The sequence below is a fragment of the Loxodonta africana genome, chromosome 3 (assembly GCF_030014295.1).
Source record: "Loxodonta africana isolate mLoxAfr1 chromosome 3, mLoxAfr1.hap2, whole genome shotgun sequence".
Classification (NCBI taxonomy): domain Eukaryota; kingdom Metazoa; phylum Chordata; class Mammalia; order Proboscidea; family Elephantidae; genus Loxodonta; species Loxodonta africana.
In genome coordinates, this window is record NC_087344.1 from 166439839 (window position 1) to 166467637 (window position 27799).

Genomic DNA, 27799 nt, shown 5'->3' on the forward strand with positions numbered 1-27799 from the left:
ACGTGTGCTGGCCTTGGGGCCAGGCTCTTTAGGCTGTCTCTAAATAGATGCTATCATCATCTCCATCTACAGACAAGGAAACTGAGGTTAGGCGAGTTGCCCCAAATTACCCATCTGGTGGAGCCCTGGTGGCACAGGGGTTAAGAGCTTGGCTGCTAACCAAAAGGTTGGCAGTTTGAATCTATCAGCTGTTCCTTGGAAGCCCTATGAGGCAGTTCTACTCTGTTCTCTAGGGTTGCTAAGAGTTGCAATCGACTCAACGGCACTGGCTTTTTTGGTTTTGGACCCAGCTAGTAAGTGGTAGATCAAGGCTCTGAACTCAGGCCTGGGTGACTCTAAGTTTACGCCTGGGGACAGGCAAGAGTAAGGAGACAAATATGCACCTAGGACTGGCTACATAATTTGCAGAGCCCAGTGCAAAACGGAAACGCAGGACCCCTTGTTCAAAATTAAGGATTTCAAGACAGCAACAGTTAAGCACTAAACCAAGCACGGGAGCCCTTCTAAGTGACTGTGCAGGTGGCAGGCCTGTGAAGCTGGCCTGCCCGTAGCCTATGTGAGCGTGAGGGATAACCATAGTGAGGTGTTGCCCATATCTGACTGTGACTTCCCACCACCCCTATCCTTTCAGCCCCAGGATTTGTTTATTCCCCATCCCTCCTAAGTGATCCTCGGTCCTCAGTGCATCGGCCACCCATCCAGCCACTGCCACAGCTTTGGCATCCCCAGGGCCTTGGCCCACATAGAACTGGTGCAGTTTCAGGGAGGGGGGCTGCGCAGATGAGCAGGAATAAGGTGGAATTCCTTAAACAAAGAACAGTCTTTTCTCCCATGGTACGGCGGGGGGTCAGGTGGCAGCAATAGAGTATGGGCACATTGCCTGGGAGTTGGGGGCCTGGATCATAGTCAGTTTGTGTGACCTCTGGCAAATCCCTTTCCCTCTCTGAGCAGCAGTCTCTTTAGCTCTCAGATGCAGGAGCTGGGCTGTGTCAGTGGTTCTGGGTGGGGTGGGGGTGCTCAGGACTACGCCGCACTGTTATGACTGTGTTGTGTTCCTCAGGTGTTGGGGTGGAGGCCCAGGGATGTCCTCACAGATACAGAGCCAGAAAGGAGACACAGAGGCAGTCACTCACACAGCAGGAGCGGCCAGACAGCTCCAGATGTCTTTATTGGGGCTTGAGTACAGCATGACAATCAGAGGCGTGCGGACAGGGCAGGGGACCCAGCCTGGGCATTGCCTCAGACACACACAAGGGGACAGCTTAGAAAAGGGCTGACCAACACCAGGGATGGGCAGGGACAACAGGGTGGGGTGGGGAGAGGGGCTGAGGGAGAGGCAGAGGCCAAGGCTGAAGGGGTCGCCCAGCCTCTGCTATTGCACGCATCCTCTGGCCACTGGCCAGGAAGTACAGTATTGCAACTGGTCTCCTCTCACCCGAGGCTTCCCCTTCTCAGACCCCTGAGCCAGACGGGCAGACAGACCCCATCCCTGCCCGTCTGCCCAGCAGCATCTTTGAAAACAAATGGACGAAGGAGACGGAACAAAAAATAAAAAATAAGACAATGCCCCCCAGTCAAGGACACAGGTAGGGGTGGAAAGAGGAGTGCAGGAGGCTGCAGAGCCCCTGAAAGTCCCCCACAACTGGTACATGGGGTGGGAGGTAGAACCCAATCTGGGGTGGGGAGCTAGTGAAGCACTGACCCTGGGGTGGGGTGGGGGGCAGTATGGCCTTCAACTAGCCATCTGCGGACAGGGGAAACACACCCAACAGGGAAGTCTAGCCTGGGACCACCCAGATGGACTGGTGGCCCTGGTACACATTTCCTGGGACATTTCAGACATGTTTTCAGCAGAATCAATAAGAAATTTGTGAAAGGGGACGGGATGGGAGTTTGGGGGTGGGAGATGGGCTTGGGGAGACACAGCCTAACAAAGAAGACAGACCACCAACAGCACGTGCACTACACACGAGAATACAGTATGTATGAATATAGATACTATATGTGCATATATATCTCTTCAATGTACAGTAGAACAGAACATCAGACCCAGATGGCTCCAGGCCCCGAGGGTTGCATGAGAGGTTTCCCATCAGTCCTGTGCAAACAAGGATATCTGAGTCTTTCCCAGCGAAAGATTCTTGCCTGGTTTCCAGATTTTCCCTAAGCCTTTGGCTTTCTGTCTGTCTGCCTGTCTCTCTTGCGTTGGTGCAGCTTTAAGAGAGGGTGAGAACTTCAGCCTGGGCATAGTTGGACGAGAGGGCGTCTTGGCAGGTCTCTGTGTTTAAAGAGCACAGGTGTGAGACACTGGGACGCACGCTTTCGGCTCAACATTGCCTTCTGAGGGGCAAGGAGTTCAGCAAAAGAAAGGGAGAAACAAAGAGTGAGATGTTAGAAGGAAGCCAGCTGCTGACCCACAGGATGTGGGCTAAGGAACAGGCCAGAAGCAGAGCTAGAAGGCATGGAGAACCCAAGACTAAGAGGCCAGGAAGAGCAGGGATGAGTCAGAGAATGGAGTGAGCCCTTTCGGCACCCCTCTGCTGACCCAGTTATGGGCTAAGTTGATTCATGGGTGATGTTACAGCTTGTCTCCCTATGTGCTCACGTAATAGACTCCAGGAACCACTAGCCTCAGATCTTCAAAGCTCCAATGCAGTGAGGCAAGGGGTCACAGCTCTGCAGCCTGGCATGGAGGCAGTGAGGAAGGGTCCTGCCCAACCTGAGCTCCCCACCAAATAGCTCCACCTGCCATCACCACCCCAGGCTATTCCATTGTCTAGGGGCCCCAAGAAGGCCCCTAAGTATACTACCATGCCATGCCTGGTCCACAGTCTGAAGGAACAGAGAGCACAAAGGCTCAGGTGAATGCTGAAGGGGAAGGTAAGGGAGGATGAATGTGCCCTTCTCAGGAGAGAAGGCCAGAAAACAGCATCTTGTTGAGAAACTCAACCCCTCAGGAAGCCCTAACTGCATCCCATCCTCAGCCTGGAATGTCAGTGGCTTGGGTCTTCCCTTCTCCCACTTTCCCAGTGGGAACACAAGTAGAGGCAGGTAGGGGAGCTGCTGACCCAGCTGCAGAGCTGGGTCAATAGCGCGGGTGGAGGTGGAGCCCCCTCTAGGTCAGCGCTGGGACAACCCCTGCAGCTATTAGGTTTTGTGGTCACAGGCCAGCCCTCCTGCAAAGGTGGGGTCAGCTTCAGCAACCAGACTTACAACTTCCATCCTGGGCTGCCCAGCCATGCTAAAGAGCCTCCATCACTTTACTAGGGAAAGGGTGTTCCCATCTTGGAGTGACCCTGTTTCCATCTCAGGAGGCCCTGTGCCCCGTCTTAGACTGCCCCTTGGTCCACTTGTATTCCAGGCCTCTGAGTATAATCCTAGAGAAAACCACAGAAGCCCAAGGCTGTTTACAGCTCCATTTCTGGGGGCAAGTAGAGAGCTGTGGTCTTGCCCTGTACTCCCTGCCCCAAACTTTCTACATAACTTCAGCAATACCCAGATACTCACTTAGGCCCAACTCATAGTAGCCTCTGGTCCTCCCTGTGAGCAACTGGGTCCTAAGACACACTGGTGAGAATGCCTGGGTTACCAAGGGGTCTTGGGTGGGCATGGTGCGAGACAGAAGGAGAGTCAAGGCAACCTTGTGAAGTGGTCGGGGGAGCTGGGGAGCAGATTAGCCTGTTGAGATAGTAGCCTTAGGTTGCCTTCTCCAGGGGCTTCCATGGGCTTTCCATCCTCAGGGGCCTCTGAGAGTTGGGGAGAGGCCTTCCCAGGAGTCTCGTTCTGGAATTTGTCTATTTGACTGGCCAGGGGTGAGAGCCAGGGATACCAGAGAGTGATACTATCTGGCCAGGGCAGAGAAGGCCCTCCTCTCCCAGGACGCTCTACGAAATAATGGCCCCATGAGGTGCATCCCTCAACTTCCACCCAGCCAGGGCTCTAGACCACAGGGCACCTTCCCCTCTGGTTCTACCTGGGCCGACAGAAGTGGCATCGGCTAAGGTTGTCAGTAGTTCTACGAGGGCTGCTTCCAAGCTCTACAGGAAGGCACTGAGCATCTTGTTGAGAAACCCAACTCTGCAGTGAGCTCTTACTGGCATCCCATGTTCACCTGGGATGTCAGAGGCCTGTGTCTTCCGTTCCCCCTACTTTCCCAGTGGGAACACAGGCAGGGAAGCTGCTGTCCTAGCTGCAGAACTGGGTCAAAAGTACAGGTGGGAGGTCGGCTTTAGGACAACCCCTGCAGCTATTAGGTTCTGTGGTCCAGGACCAGCTTCCTGTAAAGGTAGGGGAAGGCTTCTAACTGAAGTAGTGGGTGTATGGGTGTAGGTCCAAGTCCAGATCCAAGGAAAAGCAAACTGTACTCTCAGACTATGGATGGGAGGATAGGCCTTCTCCCAAAAAGAGCAACCCCACACCTGGGTGAGCCTGAGGCCATGCAAGCAGTCTCCTCTTCAGGTGAAACTTGGTTTATAGTAGGGGCTGTCCTTTCCCAGGACAGATCCACATTGTTCTTCCCCAGGTCCCCGGAAGGCCCAGAGGTCCTGAGAGGTGGCTGGGGGCAGGCAAGCCTGCTCTACTCTCCCTTAGCTGGGTCCTGTCTCTCCCCTTACAGAGCCAGAGAGCCAGGAGGCAAGTGTGGGGTCCATCTCCCTAAGGCACTAGGGCTCCAGCCTGGCACCACGGCACCACACTGCCCGGGGACATCTGTGCCCACCATAGGGGTGCTGTGAGCATGCCCGTCCCTGTAGGAGGGACGGGAGGGAAGAAGGCGGTGGGTGCCGTGGAAACTTGGGCTCCTGACAACTTGAGGGCTGCCACAGAAATAGTTGCCTCAGTTCCCTGAGCCAGACAGGCAAGTCAGAAGAGAAAACAGCAGTGGTACCAGCGCTAAACTGGACACCTAGCTCATCACGTCCCCATCCAGTCTGGAGCCCTGGTGCCAGGGAGCCTTGTGGGGGCAGGACTGGACCTGTCCTCATGAAGAAGAAGGAGCTGGGCTCTGAGACTCAGCTGTGAGGGGAGAGAGTACCTGGTCATCTCCATCCTGCTCCACAGGGCTTTCTTGTCCCTTAAAGGGATATCTCCTCTTCTGAAGGGCAATCGCACAGATGTCCCTATATCCTCTCTTCTCAACTCTTAGGGGGCACTTTATCCTGACAGCAAGTGGGAAGCAGGCCCCACAGACTGGAGTGGAGCTGGAGCATCCCAGGACCTGCCTTCAACAGACCTATCTGGAAGGAATCTTCTCGTGTGTGCCATAGGCTGAGAGAGGTGCTGCAATGGGGATGCTCCCAGCAGAGGCTTTGCACCACCCCCACCATGAAATAATCTGATCTTTCCTTCCCTTCCACCTTTTCGGGTAGCCCCCAGATTCCCCAGCCTCCTGCTGAGTCTCCAAGTGCAGTCTTGCCATGCCTGTCTTTGCCCACCCTGGAAGGAGCGGATATGGCCCTTACTTAGTCATTCCCTCTACAAAGTTGCATAATCTGACTCTAAAAATTGCCAGGCGCATGGCTCTGCTGTCAAGTCTAATTCCCATCAGGTGAAACAGGAAATGTCCTGGCCGAGGAGTTCCTAGGGTTGAGGAGACCTGTGACAGCCTTGCTCGGTGCCACTGCTCAGGGAGGGGGCTACACGTGGCTGGCCAGCCCAGGCCTAGCTACAGGCTCCCTGGGAGTCGCCAGGGGCTATGCAGGAGTAGGTGGGGGCAGGATGGCTCTGTCTCCGTGCTTTCCCTCAGCTGCCCCTGACCAAGGTGTACTCCTGCTCACTGGTGACTCACAAACCTGTTGTGCTCCCGGGCTCGTTAGGTAAATGAATACACTTAATTATAGAAATTAGATGAGTCTCTGGTTCTGGCAGGAATATAGAGCGCTGAAGCTGGGTGGGAGCTGCAGGTGACTCAGAGGCAGGGCTGGGAGTTTGTGGGGGGGTGGCAGAGAGAAGAAAAACTGTCGCGGAAGCAAAGGAAGCAGCGTGGAGAGAGATGCCGCAGCTCCGCAGCTCGGACTGGCGCGCAGATGAATGCCGGGCTCTGCCACTGGGTGTCACCCGCTGGATCTGGGCAGGGCCCCTGGAAAGCAGAGTATTCCTGTGCCTTGGGAGCCCCGCCCAGAGCTTGAGTCAATCCTGGGGCCCCAACTCTAGGGATCTTTGCTGGCACCTCAGGCCAGAGCAGCAAAGCACCAAGCCTCTTCTCCCAGCACCGCCCGTGGACACTACCGGTCTAAGGCGCTGCTCCTCAGAGCAGTCAGGGACTCTGGCCCCTTTCGCACCAGCAAACGATGCCCCATGTGACAGCCTTGTTCCTTGCTGGTGTGGGATGGACAGACAGACAGACAGAGTCATTCAACGGCAGGCTCTTCAGTTGCCGGTTAAAAGCCACGAGGAATGGAAACGCATTTGCTGTGATTATAAATATTAACACGGGCATGGCTCCCCAGCAAGGCCGACTGACCCCAGGTGCACATGTGGACCACCTTGTAAAAGTCTGGCCAGTGTGGTTCACTCTGGTGGGACCCCTAGAGGAAGGCAGGGCCCAGAGAGACTGATCCTGGGTGAGCTGGTACCTATGGCTCAGGAAGGGGGTGGGTAGGTTGGGGTAGATGCCCTGGGAGAAATCTCCCATCGCTCTTGAGTTCAGGGCTGAACGTTCTGGGGAGCTGGATAGTGTGGAGGAGAGGCCCAGGGGCCTGAATCCTCCTCCATCCTCATCAGCTCCCTTCACTCAAGTCTGTGGGCAGTGCTGAGCCCAAGGAGGGATGCGAGCTGGGAGGCAGGCTGGGGAGGGCATGAGAGTGCCCATGTGTGAGTTTGTGCCCAGGAAGACGAGGAGAGGGAGGATGCAGCTAGGGGGCAGTGTGCCCAGGTGGTGGGCTGGGGAGGGGATGGAAGGGGTGGGAAAGCGGGAGCTTTCTTGGAGGGTAGGGCGAGCTGTATCGAGACGCCAGCGGAGACAGCCCCAGACTGGTTCCAGCTGCTCCGGCTATGTTGTTTAGACTCCGGGACTTTTCACAGCCTTGGTGAAGAAAAGGCACATGGGTCAGGGGGGCATGGCTCCTCACCAGAGTGGGTCCAAAGGATCTGCGTTCCAGGGGACCCTGCAGGGCAGGTGCCCCAGGCTGGAGTGGAGGGGTCTAGCTCTCCTGAGGAAGGTTCTCTGACTCTCCCTGGCCTCTGCATTTACTGGGTTCTGGAGGATAGATTTCAGGGCCCCTATACCCTTTTTTTATACCCAGGTGACCTTTGCCTTGTCCTTGCCCCTAAGTAAGTTCCCCTCCAGCTGCTCCACAGCCCAGCTGCACAAAGACCCCACAGCCTCCAGCACCTGTCTTCCTCGACCCTAGGTAGCCCTAATTAGCATCTGGCACCTTCTTCCCAGAGAGTCCCACCCTAACATATGGTGGCTACAGGCTAAGACTGGGTCTGGGCTAGAGGAGGCCTCAGTCACTCCTGGTCCTAAATGCAGCCTGAGTGCAGAGAAGGGCGGCATGGTGTGGCGTGGGGAAAGTTGCCGAGTACGCACTGGGAGTTTGGCGATGCTAATTGCTACACTTGCTTAGCAGGGCCTGTTTCCCAGCAACCCACCTGTTCCCTCTCGAAGGTCACTCTAATTGGCTGAGCTACATGCTTGTTGCCAAGAAGCACTGTAGAGGCATCTTGAAAATAGAGCAGCCGGGCCCCATGGGCACCCCAGAGAGAGCTGGTTGGGGGGACACAGGCACCTCTGCCCCATGCATGAAGCCCTCTTACCCAGGTGTGACCCGTCCTCAATAACACATGGTCCCTCTGCCACCTTGCACCCTCACAGCCTCTTCCGTACCTCTCTACCTCCACTGAGCCCCTCACAGCACACGGAAGGCAGGGATGCTCAGCACTCAAGCTCTGTTTGCTCAAGTGCCTGCATGGGGGATGCCCCCGCCCACATCCTAGGCCCTCCACACTTAGCATGTTCCAGCCACAGCAAGGCTCTGGGTCTGCATGAGCACACAGTGGAAGCCACTAAGTGTTAGGGTAGGAGGTGGGAGAGAAGGGCACATTGGAGTCCAAGGATGGGACAGAGGCCAGGGGTTACCAGGCGATCCAGGCGAAGACAGGCTAGGGTTCAAGAGGTCTGATCACACTCCACCTGCAGCCATTTAGCTAGGGCCTCTGGGCCATCTCTTCCCAGGTGCCAGACCACTCTTCCTGCTTCTCCCACCCAATAGAACATGTCCAGCAAAGCAGGATACACGCCTCTCAGGGCCTGGGGATCCAGTGGGAACAGCGGCGTTGAGGGGACCATGGAAAGTGCCTGGGAACGCGCCCTGGGAAGCCGCATGGGCTGAGCAGGAGAAGGAACACCCTTAGTGGGGAGAGGGGAACAGAGGCACCCAAGGCTATTCCTGCACCAGCCACTGCCCCTGTCTCCCTCAACCCAGTCTTGTTCTGGGGATTGAGGCATCCCAACCAGCTTCGGTAAGGGGATCTGCCTGAAACATGGCTGGTTTAGAAGTGGCCAGAGAACCCAGAGAAAAGACTGTTTTGAAGAGAGATGGGGTTTGTCCTGGAACCAGGCAAGATGTTTAGGGAAGTCAGGTCACAAGGACAAGGCAACAAAAACAAAAAGATGATTGTAAACTGGGCAGAAGGAGCTCCTAGTCTTGAGACCCCTGGTTCTCCACCAACACGGGCCCTCAGCCATCCTTAAGGACTTCTGCCTTACTTTTTCAGGTCAGGAATCTCTAGCTCCAACTTCTGCTCTGCCCCTGCCATTGGCTTGGAGCCTGGTGATGGAATTTCGGCTTCCCCTGACAGGCAGAGAATGGGCTGCTCTCTTTAACTCCCCAAATCCTACACTACTCAGATGGGACCCGCTCTCCTTGGCCACCGTCTGGCTCTGCCTCAAGAGGACAGCCATATTCCAGGTGCCTGCAGAGCTGGGCCAGCCCATCCTGGCCTCCAGGACCCCCTTTGCAGGATGGGAGGATGTGGGGCCTGTGGAATTTCCGTGTGCCAGGCTGCCCTGAAGACCTCGCACAAGCAGCATCTCTTCGTTACACTGACACCCAAACACTGTTTAAACTTCCTGGGACTACTTGCTGGGGAAAGTCTTAGTTGTGTTTGTGGGAGGCCTAGGGAGGGGATGGTAGTGACCCTGTTGAGTTAGGCTTGGAAGTTGCAACACAAACCAGAGGGAGAAAATGCCAAGGAAGGCGATAAAAATGGAAGTGAGGGGTGGGGGCTCCTGAGCTAGTATCCCCCCATCCTCTAGACCTGCCTTCCAGAGCTCTTCCCATGGGGCATCTGAGGGGAGGGGAGCTGTGTACCTTTTGGGGATGCTGAGGGCCTTTCTGATCCTGGGAGATCAGGGTGCCGGACCTAAAAGGGAGGGTGCATCCAAGGCAGAGGGGATGGTGGCCATGGTCTCAGGGGAGGAGGGGACCTCAAGCTCTGTGGGGAAGGCTGGGGAGACTGATCCCACAAATGGGGGCTCGCCACCTGCCCAGCCCAGGGAGCCATACCTTTCCGGACACTGCCATCAGCACAGGCATAGTCCCCAGCGCTGAGCAGGAAGCAGGCAGCTGCCTTCTTGTTTCTGTCCCGGGTGCCGGAGCGACGCAGGGCCCGGCGTTCCTCGGGGGTGGGGGCAGAGGCCAGGGGCTGGGTGAGGCCAGCTCCCTCCTCATCTGACAGCACCGCGTTAGCGTCGCCGTTCTGCTTGGAGTCTGATGGAGCAGACAGAAAGGAGGCTGGTGAGGGGCTGTCTGGGCCTTCTCACGGGCCACTTGGGGTCTCTCATCCCAACCCAAGGAACGGGGCTTGTACTGATGTGGGAGGGAGTGTTACTGAGCCAGGGAGGAGGCCTACTCCTGGGAGAAGGATGCTATCCTTGGTCTGAAGGCTGGCTTCCCTCCCAGCCCTGGCCTAGGGTCTTTCCTGGGGGATAGGGCCACAGTCCAGATGTCCTCTAGCAGAGATCTCACCAAATGTGCTTGCTGAGGGCTGCCCCGTGAGATAAGCCCAAGGCAAGCTGTAAAAATGCTTCCTCCTTGGGCCTGGCTCAGGCTGACATTTGGATGAGTTTGCATTCCCTCGGAGAATGCCTGGCTTGTTGTGTGTGTGGAGGGGGCGGGGGCGGGTGGGGGAACTGCCAGCGTTGAGCCTATACAGTAGCTTCCCTGGCTCCCTCTCCCTGGACAACCTGAAGGCAGTTAGTCTCATTCCCCAGGCATCTGGGCCAGAGTCCAGCACCGGAAGGACTTAGAGCCCTCTGCTCTTGGGGCCCACCTATATCTGGAAGGACGCAGTGAAGAAAAGGCTCTGATTTCTATTAGTGCCAGCGCCTTGTCTGTCAGGCAGCAGCACAGGTGAAGCTGGGCCCTTCAGTCTGGAGTTTGGGGGGCGGTGCTGCTCCGTCTGAAGACATTGGCCAGTTAAGGCCAGGCTAAGGGCATGGATGACACGGCCACAGTGAAGTATACATTGATCAAGTGCATGAACTTGATAACTGACGTTAAGATTCCCTTGGAGCCCCAAATGGGCCTCAGAGTACAGCTGAAATGCCCTGGGGCACTGGGCTAGGGGACAGGAATTCAGGGATGGGAAAGGGGGTACCATTTTGGTGGAGGAAAGAGGGGAGCCTGGCGGGGGTGGTCCTCTATCGGGGTCTTTGGAAGACCTAGGCCTTTCAATGACCCCAACATGTACAATGGGCACGTGCCAGTGGGCCACATGAGAGTGTCCTGGATTAGGCACCTCCCCCTGAGGACTAGTCCAACTTCACCCCCCCAGCTCAGGAGCTCCACCCCCAGGTCCCCGTGGCCTGCACCCAAGGCTCCCACACCAGGAATCCAGCCTCCCTTGGGAGCCCCTTCCATACCTAAGACGCAGAGTGCCTTTCCCACTCTCCAACCTAACTCTGTCTTGCTGTGGGTAAAACTGGTTTCCTATCTCCATCTCCTGACTCAGGTGGAGGCTTTTTTCAGATGACCTTTCCCATTCGTTAAGGGCAAGATCAGACCCTTCCCTTCCAGGACACAGATGCCACTTTCTCCCATCTTCTGTCCCCTCCTAACACTCTCTGGGCTACTCCCTCCTCGGTTCTCTCCCATCTCATGTCAACCTCCAGCCCAGGACTCCAATCTAGTTTGTGCTGAACAGAAGGCAGCCTCCCACTGCTGTTACGTTACCACATTTATTAGGCCAAGAGACACTAGACTCCAGCGTTTGGGAAGAAGTGATTCATGTGTTGATGCACCTTGGAAGAACAGCTGCCCTGTTCTCCAGCTAATAATGACAGTGCCTGACATTTGTAAAGGGGTTGTAACTTCTCAAAGCACTTTCACGTCTGTCACTCAGTTGGGTTTCATTAAAGTTTTGGGGGTAGGGCATTGACACCCATTTCCATTTTCCAGGTGACTAAACTATGCTCAGAGAAGGCAGGTGACTGGCCTCGGGGCACAAAGCACAGTGGCCAAGATGGGATTAGAAACCAGGGCTTCTAGACTACAGTCCCATGTATTGTCTATCACAGCCTAAAATTGGTGAGCTACTCACTGCAGTGATCCCGATGTTCAGGAAGCTAGCAGAGAACCAGAGAATAGAGAAACCCAGCCTCAATACTTTGCCTGCCTAAAAGGCAGGTCTTATACTTAGGGAAGCCCAGAGCAGTAAAAGCACAACCCCAAATTCCAAGGGCTGAAGGTCATCTGAGGACTTCCTCAGCCACTGGAGGGGAGGGGGCTTTCCTATCCAGCTCCCAGTCTCACCTGCCCGTTTCCTCTCCACCATACCCTCTTCCCGGGCAGGGGGGCTGGTATCACTGTAGGTGCTGTCCCGGGGCGAGGTCTCCTCTGACTTGCAGTAAATGGGTGACTCGAGCTGGGGTGGCCGTGGCACGTGCTTCTTCCGTTTCTTGGGCAGCTTCTGCTTGGCCATGGCCAGAGAGTAGTACATGCCAAAGTTGTTGACAATCACGGGCACCGGCATGGCAATGGTGAGCACGCCAGCCAGTGCACACAGAGCCCCCACGAGCATACCCGACCATGTCTTGGGGTACATGTCCCCGTAGCCCAGCGTCGTCATGGTGACCACGGCCCACCAGAAGCCAATGGGGATGTTCTTGAAATCGGTGTGGTCGTTGCCCCTTGGGTCGGAGGGCCTGGCGCCGATGCGCTCTGCGTAGTAGATCATGGTGGCGAAGATGAGCACGCCCAGGGCCAGGAAAATGATGAGCAGAAGGAACTCATTGGTGCTGGCGCGCAGCGTGTGGCCCAGCACGCGCAGCCCCACAAAGTGGCGCGTGAGCTTGAAAATGCGCAAGATACGCACAAAGCGCACCACCCGCAGGAAGCCCAGCACATCGCGGGCTGCCTTGGACGACAGGCCGCTCAGCCCCACCTCCAAGTAGAAGGGCAGGATGGCCACAAAGTCGATTATGTTGAGCAGGTTCTTGACGAAGTCCAGCGTGTCGGGGCAGCACACGATGCGCACCAGGAACTCCAGTGTGAACCAGAGCACGCACACCCCCTCGATGTAGGTCAGAATGGGCTCTGTCTCCACCTCCCGCCGGAAGCGCACGCTGGTGGTGTTCCCCACACGGTGGATTTCCGTCACGTTGCGGTCGATGTTGAAGGCCTCGTGGGTCTCCAAGCAGAAGGTGGTAATGGAGACCAGAATGAAGAAGAGCGAGGCAAAGGCCACCACCTGTGGACGGGGGAGGAGTAAAGGCGGTAGCTGTCAGACCAGCCTTGGAGCAGCTGCGGACAAGGGCCTCCGCTTGGGGGAGGGAGGGAATGGGTCACCAGACAGTCCTTCAGAAGGTGAGAGGCGGGGTTAACGTCCAGAGTAAGAAACTGAGGGGCAAAGGAGAGGGAAGGAGCCCAGGGCTAGAATACTCTGGCCAGGGGTCACACAGCCTGGTTCTTGATGCTGGCCCTGCCACTCCACCCGGTAAATGATGCACTCTGTGCTTGTTTGCTCACTATAAAATGGGGAGTGTGCTAGTACCCACCTTGTAGTGTTATTGTTGGATTAAATGAGCATCTACACAGCAAGTGCCTGGCACACAATTAAGTGCTCAATATATGGTAGCTGTTATGGATACTACGGAGTCCAAATGGTTAAGTGCTTGGCTGTTAACTCAAAGGTTGATGGTTAAATCCATCCAGAGATGCCTCTGAAGAAAGGGCTGGCAATCTACTTCCAAAAGATCACTGCTATTGCAAACCCTATGGAGGTGGAATTCCCTCCTCAGAGGGTCTTTATCCCAACTGCTTGGCTGCTTTAAGGCAATGCGTCCCAATCTTTTTCACCATCATGGTGCACAGAAGAGGAGAGAGGCTGCTCTTGGCTGGAAGCACTGGTCAGGGAACTAGAGCTTCCCAGCGCTGCCTACCATAGCTCTGTCCACCTCCAACCCATTCGTGCTTTAAAACTTCTCAAACTGTAATGGGAATATAAATCGTCTGGAAATTTTATTAGAACGTTATTCTGAGTCAGGTGGTCTAAGGCAGGGCCTGAGAGTCTGCATTTCTAACAAGCTGTCAGGTTAGGCTGTTGGTCCACAAACTACCTGAGGAGTAACAAGGCTTTAAGGTGGTTCTCAAAGTGAGGCCCTGGACTGGCAGCATCAGCAGCATCTGGCAACTGGCTGAAAACTGTTGACATTGAGTCAGTTCTGACTCATGGAGACCCCACATGTGTCAGAGTAAAACTGGGCTCCATGGGGTTTTCAGTGGCTGATTTTTTTGTAAGTAGATCACCAGGTCTTTCTTCCAAAGTACCTCTGGGTGGACTCAAACCTCCAACCTTTCAGTTAGCAGCCTAGCCTGTTAACTGTTTGCACTACCCAGGGACTCCAACTCGTCTTGGGCCCCACCCAAACCTACTAAATAAGAAACTCTGGGGGTGGGGTCCAGTGATCTGTTTAACAAACCTTCCAGGTAATTCTGATGCACCCTAAAATTTGAAGTCCACTGCTTTAAGGGATGTGCACAGACCCAGGGGTATGACTGGGCCTCTTTCTGCCAGCTGAGCCTATCTATTATCCACAGCTCCAGCCATGACCTACCCCCTCAGGACACAAGTCCCAGCCCTGTTCTCCCGCCTCACCCCAAGATGTCCCCGATGACTGCCCCGAACAGTGAGAAGTCTCTGAAGGAAGATAACACACACCATGACAGGAAATAGGGTGGTCTGCCCAGAATAACCAGCTTCCATTTCCTGGGACACTGAGCTCCAAAGAAAAATAAACTGCACCCATCGGTTCAGAGAGTGGCAGCGCCTGATGCCGACAGCTGCTGGAATCTCAGCTGGAATGATGACAGCAGTGCTCAGCAGAGGAAGCGCGGGGTTTAAGTGTCCAATCATTATGAATGGAGATGAAATGTGTGTGTAATAACAGCAATTACGGAGCCTTCATCTGTTATTCCTGCAATGCCATTCACCGCTGTCAGGGTGTGCTCCCACACCCCGCGCTACAGCTTGTCCTGCTTGGTGGGTGGGGTGGGCTTCCTCCCTGAGCAGAGGACTTAGCCCTGAGGGAGGTCTGTGGCTCCACGACAATTTGGCAACCCCCATGCCTGCCCCACCCTGATTTCTACCTGGCTGTGGCCTTACTATGAGTCGGAATCGACTCGAAGGCACTGGGGTTTGGTGGCCTTACCCTGGCCAGCGAGGAGCCAGGCCTCCCTCTCAGAGATGCTTTTTTCACTAGGAATCTGCACCAGGAGGGGGAGGGCACGCCTTGCTTTTATTACTGCACACCACCAATGGAGACTAGAGAGGGACCTGGGGAAAACTAAGCCAGCAGCAGCACCTCCAGGGCTTCTGCAGCAGGAGCCAGTCTGAGGAGGGAACTTCGGGAATGAGTATTCATTAGCTGTCTAGTCTGAGCCTGGCACTGTTAGGCACTCTGTATGCTCCACCTCCTTCAATCTTCCCAGCAGCCCTGTGAAGGAGATCTCATCATCCCATTTTATAGAGGAACTGAAGATCACAGAGGTTAGGTACTTGCCTAAGGTCACACAGACTGGAAGGGGTGGAAACCAAATTTGAACTCCCAACTGTCTAACTTCAGAGGTTGGTTATACCTTGTCATTATGTCACACTGTCTTCACCATCTCCCCAAATCAGTTGCCAGTGAGTTGATTCCAACTCACAGCGATCCCATGTGTGTCAGACTAGAACTGCACTCCACAGGGTTTTCGATGGCTGATTTTTGGGAAGTAGATTGCCAGGCCTTTCTTCCAAAATGCCTGAGTAGACTTGAACTGTCAACCTCTCAGTTAGCAGCTGGGCATGGGCAGGGTCAATTCATAGGTCCAGGAAAGCATTCTTTGAATTATCGATGCTGCTCCCAGAGAGTTCCATGACGCCTGTTATTTCACCCTAAGGGATGTGTACTTTTGGCTAGGACGGACCTCCACCACACACTAAGACTGATCCCATTTATACTTCAGCATGGACGGGTTGATGAGAAATGGCATGGAAGGAGGTTGGGGTAGGAGAGAGGACCACAGAACACTTTCCCACCTTACAACTTTGCCTGGAGGTTCTCCTGCCTCCTTCTGCCCCATGAAGGTAAATTTCAAGTTCCTCTTCCAGCCACATAGTCCATCCTTTGAGAAATGGGCTGCCCAGACAATAGTCTGATGTGGGCATTAGACAAATGGCTCCAGCCTGTGGGCTCTCCACAGCCAGCCAGAGATGAGTTGGTGAAGGTGCCTGCCTGGTGGTGATGCTGAGGCTCCAGAGACCTGGAACCAACCACCTGCCCTTCCCCCTCCCCCAAAGCAGAGGCAACTGTGGGAGTTGGGGTCAGGGGTGGGGACAGCATATCCTAGCTCCGCCAGGAAGCATGAGAAGTGGGAGTCTTTTCTCCAAAGAAAAGTTAGCCAGGAGAGTTGGTCCACCTGGGAGCCTGAGCACGAGGGTAATTAGTGATTTGGATAAACAAGTTCAGGAAGAGCTGCCCAAGGGGCTGAGCACAGGGCAAAGTCAGGCGGGGTGGGGGGAGGCCAGCCTTGGCCACTCTGTGAAGGGCCAAGGAGCAGGCCTCAGTGCCTTCCTCAGCTGCCACCCCCCTACCCCAAGGTCGTTCTGCAGCAGGCAAGACAGCCCCCATTCAGGTACAGAGGTATAAACCACCCCTCCTGACTCCTGCAGCATTCACTCACTTTTGCTTTCTTTTTTAAAAACAGAACTGTCCATTTGTTTACTTCTCCCCCTCTCCGCCCACCTTTCAGAAAATGAAGGCAGGTAAAGGGTAGCCAAGTGTGCCCATCTGTCTGGGGAAATGGAGGCACGAGAAGCAGATGACTTGCTCAGGATCAAACTGCATTCAGGCCTCCTATCTCAGCTCCAAGCTCTTTCCCCCAACTCTTCTGACCAAACTAGTGGGGAGAACCCACTACTCCTTTGACAAAACCTTGGTGGGCCTCAGTCTCCCCTGAGATGCCTCCAGGCCTGGGCGGCAGGTACAGGGAGGCCCCAGGAAGCCCTCACTCTCTGAGGAGACAGAGCCAGGTACCTGGGTTCTGGCGTGTTGCCTCAAGTGGGTCCCGAAGTTACCAGTTCCCCTTCAGGGCCCAAATTCTTCCTTTTCCCCCTAAGTTATTCCCCAAATTGAATTATTTTGAGTGGATGACTCTGCTTGCAATCATGTCTTTCACCTGGTCTTCCCTTGGGGGCAGGGATACTGCTTTCTTTCTCACAGCTCCACTGACCTGGGGCCTCCCTGGACAGAAAGAAGCCTGGGGAGGAGGCGGCTGCAGCAACTCGTCTCTGCTTAGAGGTCAACTCCTCAAGCTTGACTCTCAGTTCAGACCCCACCGGGCCATCCTATAGAGCTGGCAGTGGGCATCTGAGCCTCCCACCCACTGGTCCCTGTACTCCCAGACACGGGGCTACTGGGCCTCATGAATCCGAGATTGAGGAGCAAAACAGCACTAAGGAGCTCAGGGCTAGACTGCCAGGGGACAGACTGCCTAGGGTCCTCATCCTGGCCCTACCACTCAGCCCGGTAAATGGCACTCTGTGCCTGTTAGCTCACTATAAAATGGGGATAGTACTAGTACCCACCTTGTAGTGTTACTGTAGAATTAAAAAGCACCTACATGCCAAGTGCCTGGCACACAATTAAGTGCCCAATAAATGGTAGCTCTTACTGATATGACGGAGCCCCTGGGTGGCACGAATGGTTAAGTGCTCAGCTGCTAACTGAAAGGTTGATGGTTCAAATCTACTCAGAGGTGCCTCAGAAGAAAGGCCTGGCCATCTAATTCCAAAAGATCACAGCCACTGAAAACCCAGTGGAACGCAATTCTACTCTTGACACACATGGCGGGGTCACCATGAGTTGGAATCAACTCAATACCAACTGATACTGACATAACAGAGTTGAGGTGGCATGAGGAGCCCCCGTGGATCCCTGTGTGCAGCTTCTGAGGTAAGTTGGATCTGGAGCCAAGAATATCACAGAATCTTGACTTTTTAGAATTGAAAGACGCCTGAGGGGGTCATCCAGTTCCACTCCCCTTCTGCTGTTTTACAGATGAAGAAACCGAGGCTCAGCGAGAAGTGACTAGCCCTGGCTCCCACGGCTAAGCTGTGAGGGCCGAAGTGGTCAGTTTTCCACTGCATGAGGACACGCATCATGGATTCTGCCATTAGTCAAAATTGCCCAAGCAGAAAACTACTTGTGTGAACTGGCTCTGCTGGTAGCAGCTCCTCTCCTGCCTGCTGGGAGGATGCAGGAGGATCTCTACCCTGGCCTGGGGGGGCCCTACCTCTGTGCAGGAGAGTGCCTCTCCTCAGCCTCCTGCTATGTCCTGCTGGGCTCTGGCTCTTTTTCGGCTACAAAAGAGTGCTTGCTGAAAAAAAAAATGTGTTTGGCTTAATTTTAGGGTTTGAGAGCCTTTCTAGAATAGTCTTACCGTAGCTGACCCACCCATTCCCAGAGGCCTAGATGTTTCAGCTGTTGACCAGCCTCCTCCACCAACCCTGCCCTAAGGCTGTCTTTGGTGGAAGTGTGAGACTTACTCTAAGACCTTAGGTAAGTTCTGAGCCTTAAAACCAAACCCTGGTGGCGTAGTGGTTAAGTGCTAAGGGTCAGCAGTTCGAATCCGCCAGGCACTCCTTGCAAACTCTGTGGGGCAGTTCTACTCTGTCCTATAGAGTCGCTATGAGTCGGAATCGACTCGACGGCACTGGGTTTGGTTTTTTGGGTTTTGAGCCTTAAAAAAGACCCGTTGCCGTTGAGTCGATTCCAATTCATAGTGACTCTACAGGACAGAGGAGAACTGCCCCATATGGTTTCCAAGGAGCGCCTGGTGAATTCAAACTGCAGACCTTTTGGTTAGCGGCCATAGCTCTTAACCACTACACCACCAGGGTTTCCCTCTGAGACTTAGGATCCTCATTCATAAGTCAAGGACTGAGCACCTAGTATGTGTCAGGCACAGTGCTGGGTGCTGGGGAACAGCAGGAAACAAAGAGACAAACATCCTTGCCCCTCGGACCTTACATTCTAGTGGGGATGGGGGGGGCGGGGACTGTCAACAAACAAACAAGTGAAATACAGAGTACGTCAGACAATATAAGCATTAGGGGGAAAACGAGGAAAAGGCGATAAGGGGTATGAGGGTGGGGGAGCATTTCAAACAGGGTGATCAAGCAAGGCCTCAATGACAAGGTGGCATCTCAGCAGAGACCTGAAGGGAGCAAGCCACATGAGGACCCAGGAGCATGTGAGAGGCCGAGGGAACAGACAGTGCAAAGGTCCTGAGGCCAGAGCATGCTTGGTGTGTTAGTAGGGTTGTTCTGAGGATTAAATGAAATCGTATTTATAAAATTCAGCACAGAGCCTATAGTGTCTCAGGACTTTGGCATGTGCCCGGTGAAGGGGAGAGGTGACAGACACCAGTTATTGGGAACTGACTTTTCAATAAGGGGAGTGCCTTGGGGTGGAGGAGCCAAGAGGAAAAAAGGCTAGGAGGACAGATGGACAGATAAACATAAGGAGACTCAGGCACAGGCATAAAAGCCCAACCTACATTAAGGATGGTGTGTAGGAGAAAGGAAAGGTGAGCGCACAGACAAAGACAATTGCAGAAGAAGAGCCGTGAGGATGGGGTGAGCCTTCCAGGGACGCAAGATCCCAGTGCCCAGACACTAGTGCTGGAAAGTGAGTAAGTGGGGGCAGCTGTGGGGAAGAAGAGCTAGGAAAGGCAAGGGATTCTGTCAGGGAAGGCATTTCTCAGCTGTTCCTGAGCTCCTGGAGGACAGCCTGTACTGAGAGGCCCAGATCCCAGCTCAGGGACACCCTCCCTGGGCTTCCCTAGGAGCAGAACCTGACCCTGGCCCCTCCCACCCTGAGCCAGGACCCTCTGGTTCCAGTGTCCAGAGCCAGCCCCTACCTATGCCTATCGATGCCCGTCCACTAGGAGCCTCTCAAAGCTGTTGGGCTGCCCAGAGCAGATGGGTCTCGGCCCCAGAAGGAATTAAGCCCAGTCAAGATCACTGGCCGAGAACTTGCTACTGTCTCACCAAATGCAGTTCCTGGTTATTGCCTAGCCATGGCCCATGTGGCCCCATCTCTGCTCGGGCTGGTCCCCTAGCCACGCAATTCCCCCCTTCCCTAACTCGGCATGGTTCAGCTCTACCCACATTGAAGGTTTATTTATTTATTTATAACGTGTCTCCTTCCCAACATTATTTAAGGGAGTTCAATCATTATCATCCTGCCAGGCCCACCCAGCTCATCTTCTATTTCCTTGCTGAAGACTCTCTATCAAAAAACCCAAACCCACTGCCATCGAGTCGATTCTGATTCATAGCGACCCCACAGGACAGAGAAGAATTGCCCCATAGGGCTTCCAAAGCTGTACATCTTTACGGACACAGGCTGTCACATCTTTCTCCCAAGGAGCGGCTGGTGGGTTCAAACTGCTGACCTTTCGGTTAGTACCCGAGCATTTTAACCACTGCTCCACCAGGGCTCCTTATACACCCCCCAAACCCCATCTGACAAAGAGCTGGGGTTTATTACTCTCACTTTCTATTCAACTTATTATTTTTTTTTTTTTTACAACTACCATGGCTCCTCTCATGATTCGTCTTGTTTTATTGTTACCGTTTCTTGTCAGCTATTTCCCCAACCGCCACCTACTCCACCTAACCTGACATTTTTTAGTCTTTGTATTTCCAGAAACCAGCATAGTACCTGTACACAGTGCTCGATAAATGTTTGCTGCATTTCAGAATGCCTACTTCCTCTCCCAGTCCCGGGGAGCGTGCCACTAGGAAAGACTGTTAGCCCCACTGACTAGGGCTAGAGATGACAAAGGTGTGCTCAGGAATAGCGCCAAGCATTGGGCCTCCAGGGGCAGTGGTGGTTCTGTGGTAGAATTCTCTCACTCTGTGCAGGAGGCCCAGCTCTGGTTTCTGGGCAGTGCACAGCCAGCACTGTTTGTCAGTGGAGGCTCGCATGTTACTCTGATGCAGAAGTTTTCAGCGGAGCTTCCAAACTAAGATGCTAGGAAGAAAGGACCGGTGATTTACTTCCTAAAATCAGCCAGTGAAAACCCTGTGGATCACAATGATCTGATCTTGTTGTGCATGGTGTCACCATGAGTCAAGGGCTGACTCAACAGTAGCTAACGACAACAACCTGGGCCTTCAGAAGTCGGCTGCTCTCCAGGGGGGCCAAACTCACTGCCTGATTGGTACCCCTGTCAGGGGCCAGACAACCACCCCTCCAGCCTGAAGAAAACCCCAGCAGGGAGCTGGGCCGGAGGTCATGGCAGGCTGGCTGTGCCCAAGGAGCAAGGATGGCACGAGTGCCCCGGCGCCCAGCATCCCAGGCCAACACTGTCCTGGGTGGAGGTGAGGGGCCCAGGGGCTCCGCATTCCCAAGGCCCATCTGCTTGACTCTGCTCTTGCCTACTCTTGCCCCCGCTTTCCAAAATAGCCCAGGTTTATTTTATTCTCCCCTTACTCCACACCCCACTCCAAATGATGACAAACAGAAACACCTCATCATCGAGAGACAAGATGTTCAGAGGCAAATGTTGGTCTGTTCAGAATGAGACAGGAAAACACAAAATAAACCCAGGAGGAAGCTAGAAGTTTGCCTCAGGGCACGGTCTGCAGGAGGCCTGCAGCCCTCAGCCTGGCACCCCTCCTGCTCCTCAGGAGGCCCAGGGGTTACCCTGGGACATCTGCCCTCCTGGGGACTGGGCAGGCAGGCCAGGGCACCAAACCTCCTGGGCTTAGGTTCCCGCCTCACCCTAGCCCAGATGGCAGAGGCTCAGTGAGCCCTGGGCCTCATTCCGAAGCTAGATATGGCCACAGCTGACTGGTCCCGAGGCTTCACAAGTCCCAGACAACGTCAGGTCCGGAGAAAAGAGGGTGGAGGCCTTCAGAAGGGGGCAGGTAGGAACAAGGCTCTGAATTTCTTTTCTAGAAGGCCTTGGTTTCATTCCTCTGCTTGTACCAGTGGAAACCAGGCCTCTACTCCTAACCAAGTCTCCTTTTTTTTCCTAAGAAAGTCCCATCATGAGAAAAAAAAGAGAGTGAAAACTCAGGCTTGAGCAATTCTAGGGAGTAAAAAGACCCGAGCTTAAGTCTATAGGGGAAAGAAATAAAGGAAGGGCAGGGAGGAGAGCAGAGAAGAGAAACATCTCCGCTTGTCCCTCACGCTGTCTGCTGAGAGGTGTCCTGCGTGCCCTCCTGTAGCCAAAGGCTCTCTCCAGTCAGAAGGCACAGGAGGCTGCTGAGGCATAGTCTTGGATTCATGAGACCTGGGTTTGAATCTTAGTCTACCGTCAGTTGTGTGACCTTGAGCAAGCCCCTCTGCGCCTCAGTTTCCTCTTCTGTAAATTGACGTTAGTAATCCTTGGGTCACATGGGCCAAACGAGGTATTAGGAGAAGGCACAGGTCATAGCTCCTGACACACTGTGGGTGCTTAACAGATGTTAAAGCTAGCTCTAGCTGCATTCCTGGAGCAATGGGGATCCTATGGGCTACTTCAGAAGGGAAACATCGTGACGAAACTCAATCCAGGAACTCACTCGGTATGACTATCATCTGTATAGGGCCACTAACTGAGATAAAGCCAGCCCAGCCCGAGACCTCTGGAGACTGGGGGCGAGGGAGGGTGTCCCAGGTCCCCATTCACCAGGCCCTCCTGTCTGCCCTCAGAAAAGGAGGAAAGCATGATTTTACAGCTGTAGACACTGCCCAAGGCCTTCCTCAAGCTGTGAAGCCTCTCTGGCAGCTGGTGAGGCTCTTATTTTGCCTGGGATGGTGAGCAGCGGGCAGGTGGGAACAGGGCCAGCCTGCCCCAGGTCAGGCCACAGCAACAGAACCACAGCAACAGCTGCCCATGGGCCAGCCACAGAGAAGGCAGCAGGAGCCAGCACCCTAGGCCGGTAGGTAGCCTGTCTTAACGGGAATGGCACCGTGGGCCAGGCTGGTAGCTAGGCAACAGTCTCCCATAATCAGCTCAGTTCACTTGCCGTGTATGTCTGTTTTGCTCCTGTCATAACGCACTTCTCAAATGACTGGGCTGCCGTGTGAGAACAGAAGCCTCGGGGCAGAGCGCTATCTTCTGCCCTTATTCGCCCTCGGCAAGCACCCCCAGCCCACCACTCTGCAGCCTGGCTGTTCTGGGCTGCAGGCTCTTTCCAGGGAGGCAGTGGCTGAGGGAGGAGGTATGGGAAGGAAGGCTGCACACATACCTAGGGCAACAGGGCTGGGGTAGGGAAGAGCAGTGGACTAAGCGGAAAGAGGGGGGTTTGGCCCAGAAGCCCCTGCACAACCCTGTACCCTCGGGCCTAGAGGCATAAGAGAATAAGTTCCCTTTGGATGTCCCCATCTGCCCCTGGGTCTCCTGATGTCATCCATAGAAGGAACAGAACCTGAGAACACCTCCCAGGCCAGAGTAAGAAACGAGCCACCTCTTCACTTTGAAAACAGCCTAGTTTAGTGGAAAGAACATGTAATCCGAAGAACAAGGGCTTGGGAGTCAAGGAACCCTGGTTTTGATTCACAGCCCAGCCACTGTCAAGCTGTGTGATCTTGGGCAAGTTGTTTACCCTCGCGTAGCCTCAGTTTCCTAAACTGTTAAATGGGAGTAATACCTCCCTTTTAAGCTTAACGGAGATAACGCCCTCTCTTAAGTTCCCTGGGACGCTCAGAGATTAATGTAAACTACATACCAAAGTACCTGCACTAGGTGCTCAATAAATAGCAATTATCAATTACTTTTTAAAACTTACGTACTCTCCCACGAACAGGCAGCCAGCCAGAGGGCTTGCCTTTACCTGTGTTCCTTAGCATCTGCCACGCCCTCTTTTGGCACATATGCCGGCCAAGGCTCCACCCAGCTATTCACATCAGTATTAAGAGCCAGAAGGTTGGAAACTAGGGGTGGCTTGCTGGCTTTGCTACTAGTTAAGTGTCTCTGGCAAGATACTTAACTCCTCTGGATCTTGGTTCCCGCTGAAATGGGAAGAATTAATCCTGCCTTGCTCCCAACTTCAGACCTCAACTGGAATGCCCTGGCTGATGTGATTCCACGTCAAAAAGGAAAAGTACCTCGGGCTCCAAGAAGCCCTGGTGGTGTGAGTTAAGCATTTGGCTGCTAACTGAGAGGCTGGCAATTTGAACCTAACCTGTACCTCTGCAGAAGACCTGGCGATCTGCTCCAGTAAAGGCTACAGCCTAGAAAACTGTATGGAGCAGTTCTGCTCTGTCACATGGGGTCACTAAGAGTTGAAAAATCAACTCAGTGGCACCTAATAACAATAACATCTTGGGGTCCTGGAGGGCTCCAAGGGGGCAGACAAGGCTCTGAGCTTACTCACAGAGGCCCCTGGCTGGGCCACTCTGCGGTGAGTTGAGGAGAAAATAAACTCATTAATGATACAGTAGTGCCCTAGAACCCCAGAGAAAAGAATCCGAGCAGGTGAAAAGCCCCCCGAGATCCCAGAAGGCTCAGAAGTAACGTCTGGCTCCTCTAACCACCTGGTCTCACTTCTGCCTCCCTGGCTTGTCCTCTTTTCCCCATCTCTACCAAAGTAAATACGTCTTCTCCTCCTGCTAGCTTTCAAAGAGGCGAGATGATGTGTGGTTGTCTTTCTCTTCTGGTGCAGCCAACCAAGAGCCGACACCAGCAGGGTTAGCCTACTGCATGTGAAGTCCATCCATGGCACTCAACAGCAGACCCAGGCCAGGGACATTACTGTGCCCTCACCTTCTGAGCTGGTGTCAGGCTTGTAGGGAAAGAAATGAAGGCAGCTGACTCTGGTTTCACGCTTAACCATGAATAACGTCCTTGGCCTTCCAGTGGTTGCTCTGTGGTACCTGCAGCCCCAATCTGGAAGGCCACAGCCCCTGACACCTCCCTTCTCTGCCAAGGTAGATGTCTGCCCTGGTCTAGCATGCATACCCACCTGGCCCCTCCTTGCAATCCTATCCCCCAATCTCCTCCCCTCCCCTGGGTGGGGAAGTGGAACTTTTCCTGCCATGACTGGGTTGAGGCTCAGCACATGAGATGCTGAGGAAGGAAGGTGGCAGGGCTCTGAGACTCATTAACATGACAACTTGGGACCCTGTCCACAGCAGGAAGCAGTCAAGATCCAACAATTCATGTTGCTCTTTCCTATCTCCCAGACCGACCTCAGTGGGCCTCAGGATGCTGGTCATAAGATCAGATGACAGCCTGCAGGGCTTTCTTTCCAGTCGACAGCAACTTTTTTTTGTGTTGTTGTTGCTGTTGTTGTTTTGGGTGAAACCATCCTTTGGGTTTTTTTTAGCTGCCCAATTATAAAGGGTAGAATGAGTGTCTCTCCCACCACACCTTTATATGAGACGATTAAGGGAGCCTAGATTGATGGGGGGGTGCTGGTGGGAAGGGACAAGATCTTGCCTAAATCAGCCTGTTCCCCCTAGCCCCATACACCCATTTCAATCAGTAACCTGAACCAGGCTTTGTGGGGAACCAATTTGTGCTGTAGCAGTAAGAAACAAGTGGTACCAAATCTGGTATCATCACCAGCAGCCTGTGGCTCGCCACTAGCTGTGGGTGCTGGAAGGACCCAGAACACGAGGCCCATCCAGTCTCTCTCTCACTCCAGCTGAGGCCAGGTCATGCGAGGTGCGCTCCCTGCCAGTTGTGTCCCTTGGGGACATGACATGGGGCAGGCATCTTGACTCAGTGCCTGTGAAGAAGGGCCTCTCCTAAACCTGGGTGATAGGCCTGAAGTCGAAGATGCTGGAAGCCTGCATCCCCTCTTCTAAAACCAACAGTTCCTACCACAGTGAGCTGCTGCTGGAAGGATTTAAATGAAGTGACCTGTATGGAAACATCTAGCACAATGCCTGCCACAGAGCAGGTGCTCAGCGCACTCGAGTTTTCTTCTAAATTCTGTGATCCTAGCAGAAGGCCTTATCCCAGCTCCCCAAAACCCCGGCCCTGTGGGGTGGGGGGCAGCTGGAGATGGTGGCCTGTGCAGACCAGAGACCAGAGAAGGGGTTGGAAGAGCTGAACTAAGGGCACCCCACTCTCTGGAAGGGTATGCCATGAAAAAGACAGCTGGGATTATATCCAAGTAGTAAGTGTGCAATCTCCTGATGAAGCGTGCTGGGAGAGGATGGGAGTGTGTAATTCCCCAGAGGGCCCATGTAAACCGAAAAAACCTAAGCACAGAGGAATTGGGAGAAAGGAAGGATGAGGGAACATTACATCGCCTGGGTAAGGTAAGTCACAGCCTTAGCTCCCCCTCTGTCTTGTCCCTACCCACCACCGCCAAGGCCCCTCGCAGACCTGAGATCCTGCCACTCACCCTGGCCGCCCGAGAGGAGTAAGGATCCTCGAAAAGCGCCCACATGCGGGGCTGCCAGCCGCGGCAGCCCCCCAGCCCGGCGCCGGGGCCCGCGCCGCCTTCATGGGGGCCCAGGCGCTGCAGGGCTAGCTCCCGCTCATCGTCGCCGGCCTCGTCGCTGGGCCCCGCGCCGCCAGCGCCTCCGTCCGGGCTCTCGAAGATGTCGAGCGCCTCCTCGGCGTCCCGGTGCTGCCGGTAGGTCATCCAACAGCAGGGCTCCACGTCGGTCTCGTCGATGCCCCAAAAGGTGAGCTCCTCCTCGAAGAGCGGCCCGCAAACGTCCGCCGGGCAGTGCAGCTTGCCGGTGCGGTAGTAGTTGAGCACGTAGGCGAAGACGCCTGGGTGCCGGTCGAAGAAGAACTCGCAGCCGCCGCCGCCGCTGCCGCCGCTGCTGCCAGCACCGCCGCCATCAGACTCGGTCCGGCCCCCGCCGTCGGGATCAGCCAGCCAGGCGAGGCGGGTGCCGGGTAGGGTGCGCAGGGTGCTGCGGTAGGTCTCATGTCGCGTGCCGCCCACGTTGATGATGATCTTCTCCGACGCCTCGCCCTTGGCCATCTCCTCCTTCAGACATGTTTTGGACGGCGGCTTGTTCCCCGACTTGCGCCCGCGGTAGGAGGAGACACACACCGAGCTGATCATAAGAAGCGCTGCGGGGCTCCGGCTTGGGGCTGCCGCTGCCCTCCAAACACCCTTCCCGAGGAGGCAGCGTCAGACGGGGGAGGGGGAGGAGACGAGGAGTAGGCAGGAGGTGGCTGCGGCCCCTCTGCGGCGTGGCCCTGCCTCCCCGCCGGGGCGCGGAGCCGGAGGAGTTGGGTTTCTTGGGCGCACAGGTGGTTGAGGTTTGGGGAGGCAGCGCCGAGAAGGAGACAGGAAGGGGAGAGGTGAGCCGAGGACCCAAGTGAGAGGCCTGGGGAAGCAGGGGCCGGGACACACGCTCCCCAGAGAGGACAGGGCACGCAGATGCTTGGGGCCGGGCCACGCCCCCCCTACCCCCGAAAAGACAGGGAAGCGCACAGTCCAAGCGCACTGCGAGGGGCCGGGACGCGCGCGCGCTCACATTCACACGGGCCACCCTCCGGTTCCCAGACCGCACCGAGCTCCGGGAGCTGCCGGCTTCCCCGCAGCGGCTGCAGCGCAGCAGCAACAAGTCTTCCGAGCGTTTGCCGGGGCCGGGGCCGGGGCGACGCTCTCACCGCAGCCGGAGCTCCGCGGGCCCGGGCTGCGTGCGGTCAACACGAGGCGGCGGCGGCCGCATGTGGCCTCTTCCCCCCATTCATAAATCCAGCGCTGGGCACGGATGGCGGGCGGGGCTGAGCCGAGCGCTGCGGGCGGGCGAATGGGGGCTGCGCAGGGTGAGGCGGTGGCGACGGCAGGAAAACAAGCGCGCCCGCAGGAGCGAGCCTCGGGTCCAGCGTCCGCGGCACGGCAGCGGCTGGCAGCGGGACTGGGCTGGGCGCAACGCTGCGGGGGCCGCGCTGGGGCGGGGGGGCCTCAGACGGGGCGTCCTGCGTGGCGCGGAGCGAGGGGGCGGGGCCCCTCCGGGCAGCTCGGCTCTTGGCACTGGCGAAGGAGTCCCCCGGGCGGCGGCGACTGACCGGCCAAGGACACCTGCAGGCTTCCCGGGCCGCGCCGAGCGGGAGCCTCAGCGCAGCGCCCCGGCGCCGGGCTCCTGCGATCTGGCGCCGCTGAGAGCCACGCCATCTACGCGTCTGCCCATCTCCGGGCGGGGAGGTGGCCTAGGGAAGGGGGTGCCTGGGCGGCGGTTGGCGGGGGCTCGGGGGGCTCCGGGTCTCACTCCCGCGATGGCTGCGGCCGCCACGCTCCAGTGGCGCCTTTTCCTCCTGGCTCCGCCTCGCCCGGATGCGCCCTCCTCGGGGCGGGGTCGGTGGGGCGCGGCGCGGGGCAGGCCCGTTGCGCTGCAGGG

General features: G+C 55.5%; 1 protein-coding gene across 3 annotated transcripts; it reads right to left on the minus strand.

The window, feature by feature from the left end:
• Positions 1 to 2096: 2096 nt before the first annotated feature.
• Positions 2097 to 27070, minus strand: KCNC4 (potassium voltage-gated channel subfamily C member 4). Of its 3 annotated transcripts, none has more exons than XM_003409563.4 (4): positions 25837 to 27070; positions 11754 to 12690; positions 9507 to 9710; positions 2097 to 2278 (listed from the first exon to the last, which is right to left on the minus strand). In XM_003409563.4, exons 1-4 carry the CDS (start codon positions 26512 to 26514, stop codon positions 2217 to 2219), a joined length of 1881 nt encoding a protein of 626 aa, XP_003409611.2. In that variant the 5' UTR covers positions 26515 to 27070; the 3' UTR covers positions 2097 to 2216. The 3 variants fall into 3 exon arrangements, with proteins under 3 accessions (XP_003409611.2, XP_010587861.2, XP_010587860.3); XM_010589559.3 differs by having other exon boundaries at positions 2162 to 2340; XM_010589558.3 differs by having other exon boundaries at positions 2162 to 7021.
• Between the last annotated feature and the right edge of the window lie 729 nt (positions 27071 to 27799).